At 38.3% G+C, this 13,540-nt stretch overlaps 1 protein-coding gene across 2 annotated transcripts in view; it reads right to left on the bottom strand.

Annotated features, from left to right (window-relative positions):
* LOC121874242 (teneurin-m-like) overlaps positions 1–13,540 on the bottom strand; it is a 70,538-nt gene that overhangs the window by 35,182 nt on the left and 21,816 nt on the right. The window contains exons 5-10 of one of the 2 annotated variants that reach the window (XM_042378323.1): positions 13,084–13,278; positions 11,261–11,470; positions 7,920–8,028; positions 6,390–6,616; positions 2,951–3,161; positions 1,086–1,112 (exon numbers count right to left, since the gene is read on the bottom strand). In XM_042378323.1, coding sequence (XP_042234257.1) covers positions 1,086–1,112; positions 2,951–3,161; positions 6,390–6,616; positions 7,920–8,028; positions 11,261–11,470; positions 13,084–13,278 — 979 coding nt within the window. The remainder of the gene's footprint in view (positions 1–1,085; positions 1,113–2,950; positions 3,162–6,389; positions 6,617–7,919; positions 8,029–11,260; positions 11,471–13,083; positions 13,279–13,540) is intronic. The other variant, XM_042378324.1, reaches the window with a different exon arrangement.

The following is a 13,540-nucleotide window of genomic DNA, read 5'->3' as shown; positions in this document are numbered from 1 at the left end:
TTAAGTCTGATATTAACAAAGCAAAGCTACAATTACTAGTAAATAATGTAAATAGGTAGACTTTGAGGGTATCAGCAAACATCGAAGGCTGATGTAAGATGTCTAAGTCCAAAAGTGTGGTCTGAAATCTTAAGGGGAGGACTGAAGTCACTAATTTGACTCATTTTACATCATATATTTTTCACAAACATGTAACTGATAACATGATACAGTAAAACTGTAGGAAATCTGTAACTCCAGCCACTATGTGAAGACCAGATGTCAGTTTATTAATTAAATCATTATTAAGTAGACAAGCAAATTATAAACTAATTAAAAAGAAGATATATGAAAGCTTTTATCAGTAAATAAATGTAAAAAAGTAAAAAGGATAAAAAATAAGGCACTCTTTTAAGCCAATACAGACAAGGAGATGACTGAAACAATCCTGCAGTCACAAAACAGAAGCAGAGGCAATGAAGTTGATGGGAACTTTATGACACTAGGGGATCAAGAGCTACACAGTCGATCATAATAGACAGACAATCATGACAGACAGTCATGTCACAAAACTCAGAGGGATGTCAGGGGATTTGTAGAGACAGCAATTATATGACCATTAGATGAGTAAGCTCTGGCTCGAGAATGCGAAATACTGTACAGTATTAGACTATTTGAAGTCTTAAGACTGAAATATCCAAGTAAGAAATTGTTAGATGTATATATAAATATATATAGAGTATATATATAATGATAACAGTGATAGAGAGATAAAAATCTATTAGCAAGCAAACACAATGATAAATGAATGTGTGGAAACATTCATCCATGCAATCCAGCACTCAAGTTACTAAGGGAAGTCAAGATTAAAATGTACATCGCCTCCTATAAGGAAAATAAATGTAGGCTATATTCAAATGGCAGTGCAAATAAGGGTTGATGCTGACAACTAAGAATAAGGTATAAATATATCATACAAAGTTGCCAGCTAACTCGATCTGAAAAAACTGGAGAAAAATATTAAAAAACTAGATAAATATGCATTAAGAAAAATAATAAACTTTGTTCTCTTTCTAAACGTGCTTCTTTTTTGTTTTTAATCTTACCTCGGGTGGAAGTGGTTCCAAAAAACACTGAGCGCAGCACGAAGAGAAAGCCGCGGTTAACCCATACATTCCTACGACTACTACAAGCTAACGAGAACCATTACATCATGAGCCTCCGATGCGTACCGACCTACGAGAGGCATACAAACAGTCTGTGGACTCGATTCATATTGAATATTAACTCAAAAATATAAATACTGTACAGTACTGTAATTTATTATATCTACTGATTCTCCTGACCATCATTGAGCATTTGTTTAGAAAAAATATTTACTATAAATCAGTGCAATGCCAGCAATAAAAATTAACAGGCCAAATATGGCTCATACATATCTGATACCAAATATATGAATAAGTTCCATTGAAATTTTTATAATATTAAATTGATATTAAGCAGAAATTCTGCAGCATAAGACATTCCATGTTTGAACAGATACCACTTCAGGACACTGTGCTCAAACACTAGAAGGGATTCGGTACGCAAAGGGGCTGGATGAGAGGCACAACATGGTACTTGTATCCTGCTCACAAAATAATGCATCCAACACGGGTACCCCATACAATTCTGCTAAGCCAGTACTCTGCTCGGGCGGCCCACCTGCAGAGTACCCTCAACACTACCGGTACCTAAGGCGAGTCATACGGCATCGTTCTCAAGTGATCGAAGAAAGTCAGTATGTAAGACAAAGCTTGAAAGACAAACTTCCAGCAGCTAATAAACAACCCTGACAGTCGCACAGCACCTGACAGTAGTCTTAGTACTGACAAAATCTGCCTCAACCATTCAGAACCGAGAATTAAGATTTATTGTTATATACTTACAAACTCGAACTACTTGAGAAATCGAGCCACAGAGGCCCTCACTAAAAGCTTTATAAATAGTAATCTTGCTCTCTGCTCATGTTCATTTCAAAGTATCTCATATAATCAGGATTTTCTTACTAGGTCCGCATGAAACATGTTTGCCCTTAAGAAATCTGGAAAAATATACGAGTAGATAGCCCCAAAAACCAACATGGCAGAGACACTCAAACATCCTATTCTTTTTTTTTTTATAAAGGTTTGTGGGTAACCTCTGGACCCATTTTCTACCACAGTCTACTGTAGCAACATACATGTGACTACGCCTCAGCCGTGTGACACCCATAACAAACGGCGGTTTTGAAGTACAGTCACTACGCTATGTTTGAGCCACCCAGCGTCAGACAAAACACAGACAACTTCCATATGGTACGCGTGGGATGCAATACAGTGATAAAAATACTAATGTTGTTTTATATGGTATTTTTTGAGAATAGTAGTAGTCATACTATGTTTTAATATGAGGAAAAAGGTTGTTACTTTTCTTATTTATACTTTCGGGGAGTAAAATGCAATACTTATTATCCACAGAGAAAATAATCATTCCTAAGCTAACATGTATACCTGAAGCTTTACAAGAAAAAAGAAAAAGGAGAAATTGAGGCCAAAAACAATAGTTAGTAATGAATGGGATTCCACGTAGTGGTGGATGTCACTGTAGTTACTATTAATATTGACATTACTGTGATTATTAATGTGTTTTTGCGTATAAAAGAATACTGCAAATTGATTCTTAGATAGCAAATGGACAGCAATAGGTAAAGAATGTGAAAGATGAACCAATATCAAAATGTTACACTCGATGTGCGTACTATTCAACTGTAAATTTTTGGAATACATTGAAGATTCAGGACAATCAACAACAATTACTCCTACTGGTACATTACTATCTTAAACAACTGTCATGGACAAAGAGCAAGTGCAACTCTTGGACTGAGGTAAGCGCGTGTTCAATGTATTCTACTGACATAGAGACCTCATAAGTGACTCGCCATACTGCTTACCTCATATTAAATGCTTCGCTATTAGTAAAGTGCTGCAGTGAATCATCCTCAATGAGGAATCTCATCTTCTCAAAGAAAGAAGCTGTTGCTGCTGGGGGTTGCTTCCTTAAGAGGATGTCAATGGGGGATGAGATTTGGGATACACAAAGTTGGGATTCCTTGCACACCTGGTGGATGCAGCACTCAGGGTCCTCACAGTCCGTTAGGCCATCTGGGGAAGATGATAACCAGCTAAAGACAGCTGGACTTTACACATATAATCATGCCCTCAAACACCATAGGATCCTACTATGGACTTTTGCACACATAGGTATAATCATACTCATCAGTCCAACAGGCACCTTTTTCATTGGATTTAGCCCATATAATCATACCCTACTTCACAAATATGAGGTCTCACATTGGAGATATTTACTCACTGATGGCAAAAACAACAAATATTGGGAGTAAAGTCTTTCATTTAACACATTTATTCAATGACAGCAAAATTTAATCTTCAAAGCAAACACTGATGTCTTACAAAAGTCACCTTATTTTCATGGCTCACATCTAGCTTTCTATAGTACACAAACTCAGCCGTTCATAGCAAGCATCTGTCCCTCTAATCACCTATGTCCCTAAAGCACTCAAGTCTTTACAAACCATATTCAGTCCTGACACACAGAGATTTCCTTACAAAACAGGCTCCAATGTTCACAAACAACCCTTACCATCACTGTTGGACAGCTGAGTATGCCCCAAGTTCTTTTTAGCTCATATTTAACCTATCACATACTCAGAACCTTAATGTATGATTATCCACTTAAGCTGGCACTAAAAAGTTTCTCACACTGTAAACACTCAGCCTAGACAAAGTACAATACAGTACAACCCTACACAGAACACACAGCTCTTAATACCACCAGATTTTCCTTTCAAATCTTACTTTAAGACTCTACAATAGGCATTAATGCTTACAGCATACATGAAAACCTCACAGCAAACTAATATTTAACCATTTATGTGTGGGTCCTGAATTTTGTTAATACAGTGATCCCTCGGTTAACGAGCGCCTCGGTTAACGAGATTTCGGTTAACGATTTACCTTCCATAAGATTCTTAACTTCGGTTAACGAGCAATCCCTCGATTAACGAGTTTTTTACGAGCCGACTTCAACATGTTTTCGCTTGCATTTGGCGGTCCACCAGCTGTAGTATTTGTCTGCCAATACAGTAATCGGTTTTAGGGCTTAAATTCCTTACTATTTTAGTAAATATCAAGAAGTTTATACTATTCAATAATTTTAAAAGTTTAATATTAACTTTTTTAGTCATTTTAACAATTATTGAACATAATTGAAGGTAAAGAAACTAGTTTCTGGCGTGCCATCCAGCCTGTTAACACACCAGAGAGGCGTTAGTCTCTTTCTGTTTTCAGTGGAAGTAACATCTTGCTTGAGACTCTCTTCAACTAAACGCTTTTTTCTGTGTTTCCAAGCAAATTATTGGTCATTTTGAAATTTATTTTACATATTGACAATACATAATGCAGTGCAGTGTTGATTTAAAGAAAATAATCTTGAATTACACCAAGAGAACTAAAATTTTATGGGTGAAATGGTGCCATGGGGTGACTTATCTTCCACCCCAATGCCTTCTCTTCTCCCTTCTCCTCCACCCCCATTCTAATTCCCATCATCATCATCATCATCCAGGAGCCTTCTACATACACACCTCAAAGTAAGTGTAGTTTTCTACCTTTTTTGTTGAATTTAGGCAATTTTCGGTGAGCTGAAACCAATTACCCAAAAACCCATTGAAACAATGGTTTCGGTTAACGAGTTTTTCGGTTAACGAGCAACCTGCTGGAACGGATTGTGCTCGTTAACTGAGGGACCACTGTACAGCATTGCAAATTTGCTGTCCAGTAATCACCACAGAAAAGGGAGTACTGTATGTGAACCTTAGTCTGCTTATAACAATTAAATCTGAAGTATAATGTCTAATGATGATTATTGTGAACAAAGTTTTGGAGTTTGTTTATCTCTAGAGCTGCAGGGTTGTTATGGTTGGTTTGGTGTAATTTCATTGCTCTTGTCGATATCACCATAATTAAAATCACCAATTACAGTACCAGGAGGAGGCTAGAATTTAGCATCATAGCCCTGTCTACCTATGCTCTAATATTCCCATGGTCCAATAATTTCCAATTCGATGATGTGTACAGGATATATGCATCCAACAATGTGTCTCTCTTTTTACACCCTTACCTAACTGGCTCCTAGATCTTTCTAGAATAAATAACCACATCCCTTTTACACATTGTCATGGAGAAGTTCATAAATAAATCTTAGCCACTGATATCAAATTCATATTTATCAAGATTTATTCTCCTGTTTATACAACAGTATCATAACACTAATTATACCAGGTTGGTATCATCGTGACACTGATTATATCAAGTTGGTATTAATGTAGCACTAATTATATCAGGTTGGCATTACCATAGCACTAATTATATCAGTATGGTATTTTCGTAACACTAATTATATCAGTATGGTATTCTCGTAACACTAATTATATCAGGTGGGTATATCAGTTGGGGTTTCAAACTCTGCTCTATTGTCAAGCATAGTGTTAGTGTTTGAATACATGACTTTTAAACCTGATTTAGTATGCAGTAACAGCTCCAAACTTGTTAATGAGTCTGAACCCGTTATATTAGCAGCAGCTAACTCATATATTCTGTACAAAATGCTAATTGGGATGCAGTCAGTTATGGGTACTGTACTGTATGTCTTTACTTTATATGCCTCTGCCTGGGTAGGAGGTTGTAAAGTAGGGGCTGATTCACTGTTCCTATGTGCACATTCCTTGTGTTTTTATGAGTGTACTTGCCTCCACTACTTTTCGCATGTTCCTTATACAATGACTCTGGCCCCATCGTTTTTTTATTCCTCTTCTCCTGCTACATGTGCATTAGAATATTCTTGCTCAATGTTATGTGCTGAGGACTCAAAGTGTTCTGAAAGTCTCAATTATAATTTGCTAGAATATTTTGCTCATGCAATGATATGCCACTTTGTTTTCTACTAATTTTAACAGCATAATAAAGCAAAAATTACAATTAATTACAAGAATCTGAAATAAGATCATGAAAAATGTCAAAGTAACTCATTTCAGGATAAAGTACAGTACATACATCAACAAATATCAGAAATATCATCCCAAACAATGACATACAAAAAACAGAAGTGAAAAACAAGATACTCTACCATGATCAGATATGACAACTACTGTATCTCACTTTGTTATATACTGTACAGTACTTACCTACTTTTTAAGACACTCATAAAAAAATCTGGATTAAGAATCATTGATTAAAAAGGAACAACTTTAGTTGTATTGATTGTAAATCTGAAATCTAGACAAGCAAGAGATATAAAACCAAGAGACAGACCTCTATCATTGTCCATTTCATCATTGCACTGGGTCTCAAGCATGGCAGAGCAATCTGGTCCATCCCACCCGGTCTCACAGCGACAGTACCAAGTTCCATCAGATAAGGCTTCACAAGTTCCACGGTTACGACAATTGCCAGGGCAGCCAGAGAGCGTACAGTGGCGACCATTCCAGCCAGTCATACACACGCAAGTGCCATTCTTGCATTGCCCATGTTCGCTGCATCTGTAGGTAGACCAGGGTACAGTATAAGCTTTATTTGTTCATTTAAACAGTGTTGTAAGATTTACAGAACTAAATTACTGTACTATTCAAAAAACGTAAATTTCATACTGTAGTTTACTAAGTGGAAAATGATACATATGATGATGATGGTGTAGTAGTAATAAGGCAGGAAACAATGGTGTTGGCAGGTGTGATAGAATGTAATTCGATCAAGAATGAGGTAATGGGATTCCTCGGTGGGAGAACAAAAATCAGCCTGGCAACTCTGTTCAACACTGTTTGAACTTTCTCCAGTAGATAATTACTTTTCTACTTTTATCCTCTACACCACTGATCGGCACGTGAGCCGTTTGGACGATCGGTAATGTCTCTGTTATGCACTGTTGGTAAGTACTGGGCATGCACTGGCTACTGAATGTATTTGAACCTGCTCCAGTGCTTGTCATGTCTGATCTTGAAAGAGCTCAGACTCGGTGCAGTCACAACACTCTCTGGCACATTGTTCCAAGAGTTCACAACTCTCATTCTGAAAAAAGTTACCCCTCATAGTTTTCTGGGCTTGCAGCTTCTTCAACCTTGAGCTGTCACCCCTTGTGGGACGATGTCCGCCAGCTCCAGGTTAGGGCACTCGACTGAGTAGTGCCCTTTGAGATGTTTATACGCCTCAATTAGGTCCCCCCTTGCCCATTTGTAGTATATAAGTTAGGCAATTTTAGGCGCTCTAATCTTTCTGGGTAGCTGAAGTGCAGGCACCCGTCTGGTGGCCCTCCTTTGGACATTTTCAATCAACTGATAGTCCCTAGCAGATCTCGGGGACCAGGCGGGGTGACAGAACTCCAGATGGGGAAGCACCTCACTCTTGAAGATCGTTACGAGGGACGGAGCATCTAGATATCTGAACGACCTTCTTATAAGACCCAATAATTTATTTGCCTGATGTAAGTAGCCTATGAGAGCACATGATACTGTATATAGATAACCAGACTAGGGATGTGGAATATAAAGAAGAAGTAACAACATGGTACGGGACAGCAGTATGGCCCAACAACAATATTACTGAAAGAGCAAACAATATAATATAAGCATGGGTTACAGTGACTACAGTACCAATCAAGAGAAAAACCTGGCAGGGAGAGAACAGAACAACATGAAAATGGAATGGACAGAGCACAAAACAAAAGACTAATGAAACAATGATATGATGAGCCAACAACTGGAGGGAGTGTGGAGAAACTAAGAAAAGAAGAACATGACATGAGGATATAAATATGAGAAGCAGATTGAAACATATTAAAGGCCTCACCTGGAATCACAGAGCTTCTCAGAGCAGTTATCTCCCTTCCAGCCCTCGTCACAGGTGCAGTTATCATTTTCACACACACCGTGCAGCCCACAGTCTAGGGAACACATCTCTGTGGGACCCCAAAATTTTGTTAGATCACCAATGAGTGAAGAATAGATATTATAATGGATTTAATGGTTATGACAGATTGGAAAGGAAGTATATAAAAGGAGGAGGAGAAAATGGGTGACAGTGATGGAGGTGGGGTTGTCTGGGGTGTAATTATTGGTGGCATCTGAGGTGGCATGGTTGATGATGATGGTGGTGTTGGTAACAGTGGTGGTCATTACATGTAAAGGCTAAGTGTGGTGACAAGGATGATACAGTAATGTTAAATATGAGACAATGATGATGTTGGATATATGACCTGGGTCAGGATACACTGCCCACATTAATGATAGACAGTATATTTATCCGTACTATGCAGTAATACTGTACTGTACCGTATACTGTATTCAAAACCCGACATGGCAAATATCTTCATAATCTTGGTCATACTGAAAAATGACCCATACAAAATAAGGTATGAAAATCATATTAATATCTGAATGGAATACCTGTACGCTGTTATATCTAATACTGTACACATGATCAAAAAAGTATCTGTGCACATTTCACGCAAAACGATCCGACACCATAGACGATGGATATTTCAAAATGCCATATATTGTATTGCTTTACTTTTACTTCACCACGTGCTAGCGACATTTCCTGTTTTATCCATACAAAGTATTGTTACTATGTGCACCTTCATAAAAAAATAGATTAATCTTAAGAACAATGTGCAACGTAGTTCATGTTGGTGGTTACGTTGTGGCATAGATCATTTAGGAAATCATCAGACCCAATGTGCATAGTATTTACAAAAAGTTCAGAGTTGGGAAAAATAGTTTCCTAAAATTGATTAAAAAAAAAAATGCACATAGTGATATGTCGAGAAGAACAACAAAATGTGAAGAGTCCTATGTTATACCATACATATATTCCTGGTGTCTGTCACTGTTAGGGACGATATCAAGCTGTGTGATGGCTGCATAACATAGTTTATAACTTCATTGTGCTGACAACTGGGGTCAGAGCCCCTTGATGCCACCATCTACCTCATATTAAATTCCAAGGAACAATGAGAACTTTTCCAACATTCATTCATACTTCTGAAATTTAATATAATGAATGACTTGTAACTTTGAATCCATAAGAGAAAAAATACAAGAGAAAGAAGTCACCCAGTCGGCAGGAAATCCCAAAGAAGACACTCATATAATGACAGTTTTTGTGTTGGCAATCTGGGATGGAGATTAAATTTTGTACAGTAAAAGGAAATAAGGGGATAAATTCTGTAGGGAGAAGTGAGAGAACTTAGGTCCCCATAAAGTTTTTCATCATTATTCACTCTGAAACTCCTGTCACACTAGGCATCTAAGGACTATATCTCATTAAATGAATCCTCACCCTGGGACTCTCACCATGACCCTAACCATCACCCTTAGTACTGTACTGGGACCTTCAACAGACCCTCACCACCACCCTTAGTACTGGATCCTCACCCTGGGACCCTCACCATGACCCTAACCATCACCCTTAGTAGCCCTCATCACAAGGCCCTTGCTGTAACTAGACGTTTCACAGGATTCTGTAATGAACTTTATCAAAATTTAAATTTTAATATTTGGATTGAAGTTGATTTGTATCTCTGCAGGTCCTAGATTTGGATGATACTGTATCTGAGTCTTCACACCAGGTACTAGAACCAGACTTGGGAAGACATTAAGGAGATCCTGGAAAAGAATTTACTGAAAATATTTACAAGGTCCTGAAACTGGTATTGAGCAGTACTGTACTCTGAATTGCTTCTGTACCAATTCATAGAAGCAAACTCTTAATCAAAACCTTCAAAGGGTCCTTAAACTGAAGTTAAGTAAATCACAAAATTACAGTGCTGTAGTCCTAAAACTACATTTTAATAGAACCTTCAAAATTCCATTGCTAGACTTGATTAAGACTTCCATTAGGAACTGGACCTTTATTGATATAACCCTTACTGAAACCCTAGCAATGACATCTAAAATGGATTTGCTACTCATATTCAGAAGAAAAGGATTAAGGATAAGAGTTTTAGTTAAAGCCCCTACCATGGCCTTAAGGAATTTTGTGTCCAAATGTATTTCTCTAATGAAAACTACTGTACAGTATTGCTAAATACAATAATTAATTGACTTGGTAATGCTAAACCTTCTCCAGATTATTTCTTATTATTAGGTTGATTTATAATATTATTTCTGTTACAAGAGAGAAGAGACGACTCTTGAACATTTCAGTTCTTGGACGGTAAGGAATACTCATGGTTATTTCAGCCAGGGCAGCATATTTTTACAGGTTTACAGTTACAGTATTTGTTATTGATAAGAAAAGGTAAACTTTTCTGGAATAATTTGAACTTGCTGCTAGAGTGCCTGTCTTTTAGGTTTTGATGGCTTGGAGTGAATGATACTGTTTCACATTTCTAAACTCACTGGGTATACTAGGGATTCTAATAAGGCTTCTTTAAATAGAAATTTCCTAACAATAGTGTAAACTGTAAACCTAGGGGTAACTTTAACTTACCAAACTTAAAACTGAAAATGCACCAAAATACCTCATCTGAAAGCTACTCTTGGAACTGTCTGCTATCATTCTGACAGGAAACAATGAGAATCCCTTCTCTATTTTCATGTTAGATTAGGTTACAAGATATTATTTTGAGTACAATAATACTGTATGTATCCCAAACCTATTTTACAAACTTGAGATCATGCTTGAACCACACAGCCTGGATAACAAGTGCTTTCTAGAACAACACTAAGAATAATTTTGGACTAAGATTCTATGAAATTCAGCAGAGAAAAATTTACAACGAGTACCTTAAGTTATAGAGCATTATAACTAAAAGCTGTTTTACAGCTGCCATTGCATTTATTAATAAGAACTTTGGCAAAGATCCCTTAGGATTTGACCTGAACTCAATAATATTCAGTGAAAAAGCTTTTGAGTACTACTGCAGTACATACTAACATTAGTGTCCTCAACAGACTGTTGGTTACAGTTTGGATATATTGTATATACAGTAGGAAGCCTTTACAGGTGTGTTCTTCATTTATCATCTCACCACTTACCAGCTTACTAGTCATTTAGGTGGATGGTCCATTTAATGTTAGTACAATGAACCTGAGACTGAATGAATAGGGCAAGCGGCTACATGAAATGATGAATTAGTACAGTACTGCATACTGTAGCCAATTAAATTATTAAATAATTTAACTTACTTTTGGAGCAGTCAGAGCCTGTCCAGGGTGCATGACAGACACAGGAATGAGTCTCAATATCAAAGGCGCCGTGAGGACTGCAGTCTGGGAGACACTGGAGGGCATCTAGGTCGGTTTCGGAGCAGTCTACACCCCGCCACCCCTTCTGGCAGACGCATAAGCCCCCCACACACCAACCATGACCTGAGCATGTTGGGTGGGGGCAGTCCACTGTTGGGAGAAGTTAAATTAATGTGTGCACTGAGTGAGGATAAGGGAGAGAAAGGGAGTTAGTGGGTAGTGTGGTGGAGAACAAGGTACCTGTAATGAGGGGGACGTGCCCTGTACCGAGTAAGACTGTACTGAGGACATTAATACAGAACCCATTATCTACTGCATTATGATTTATTTTATGCTTGATTATCAGTAAAACGCATTATTTGTTTCTTGGGTAATCTTGTGTGATCCCTGTCACAGAAATGACTTGAGTATGTAATCTACGAACTACAACCGAGCCTCTATGTGTAGAATTAAGATATGTATACCTAATGTTAGCTGAGACCTTCAAAATCATTTGAGTAATATGCTGAAGGCCTAATTGTATCTAGTTTTAGTAAATATTGTTATATAATCCAATCAGTTATGACCCAATGATAACACATGAGCTTCAATCATTGCACTGGATAGAATTTCCCCAAACAGTGGTGACATTTGGCCAGTGCTAGGGACAGACAGGATGGGGGAGGGGTATGGTAGAGGGAGTAGTATGGTAGAGGTGGTATGGTAGGGGGAGGGGTATGGTAGAGGGAGTAGTATGGTAGAGGTGGTAGGGGGAGTGGTATATGGTGGGGGTGGTATGGTAAGTGGAGAGGTGGTATGGTGGGGTGGTATGGAGGGTATGGTAGAGGTGGTATGGGCTATGGTGGGGGTGGTATGGTAGGTGGTATGGTGGGGGGAGGATTATGTTGGGGAGAATATGATGGGGAGATATGATGGGGGAGGAATATGATAGTGGGAGGAATATGATGGGGAGGAATATGATGGGGAGGAATATGATGGGGAGGAATATGATGGGGGGGAGAATATGATGGGGAGGAATATGATAGGGAATATGATGGGGGGAGGAATATGATGGGGGAGGAATGTGGGGGGAGGAATATGATAGGGAGAATATGATGGAGGAATATATGATAGTGGGAGGAATATGATAGGGGAGGAATATGATAGGGGAGGAATATGATAGGGGAGGAACATGACAGGAAAAGGAGTATGATAGAAGTCTGATAGGAGAGAAGTATGATAGGGGAAAAGTATGATATGGGGAGACGTATGATAGACAGGGAGAAGTATGATAGACAGGGAGAAATATGATAGGGGGAGAAGCATGATATGGGTAGAAGCATGATATGGGGAGAAGCATGATAGGGGGGAAAAGCATGATAGGGGGAGAAGTATGGTGGTGAGGAGGAGTAATACTTATCATTTCACCATGGTAGGAAGGGTAATGATAAAGGAGATTGCAGTAAAGAGTAGGTAGGGAAGCAATGTTTGTAAGCCACCAGGTCGATTTTCAGTTTAACGTATATATAGTATATAATGATAGGAAACACTAAATGATATAGTTTACTGAAGAAAAAGATATCAACAAAACATTTTAACAGTAGTTGTGGTATTGGATGTTTTCTCTGGTGTCATTGCTCGCGTCGTTTTCTGTGTCTGGAAGAGCGCTAACTAAACTATTTTATGTTCCATTAGTACACCAGTATGCTTCAGACGGGAGTACGGCAATATTCATGAATTGGGTATAGTATATGATCGAGAGAGAGAGAGAATGACCTACGCACCTGTTTGGCAGAACTCGCCAGTGTAGCCCTTAGCACAGCGGCACTGACCATTGGTACACTGACCCTGGCCGTTACAGTCTGGCACCTCACATTCATGGTGCCGTAGTTGACACTCCTTTCCCTTGAACCCAGAGTCACACCTGCATTGCCCGTTCATGTAGTTACCATGGCCTGAGCACAGGATGGGACACAACACTACAAAAGAAAATAAATATAACAAATTAAGGTTATTATATAATGAAACAACACTACAAGAGCACCACAGTGCACGCATTAATATTTTAGAATTTCAACTCGCCTTATGGAAGAAAATTTGACAGAATCGTCTGGATTTGCACCAACAAGTCTAAAGCAAACAAACAATCAGAATTTTTTTTCCTTTCTGCCCAAAATTCAGCTTGATGTAAGAAGTGCTACAGCGAACGAAAATTTATCATTTCTGAACTATGATTTAGCA

This window comes from Homarus americanus, unplaced genomic scaffold (assembly GCF_018991925.1).
Source record: "Homarus americanus isolate GMGI-L3 unplaced genomic scaffold, GMGI_Hamer_2.0 scaffold49667, whole genome shotgun sequence".
Classification (NCBI taxonomy): domain Eukaryota; kingdom Metazoa; phylum Arthropoda; class Malacostraca; order Decapoda; family Nephropidae; genus Homarus; species Homarus americanus.
Note: the sequence above shows the minus strand (reverse complement) of the source record. Positions and strands in the feature narration are given on the sequence as shown.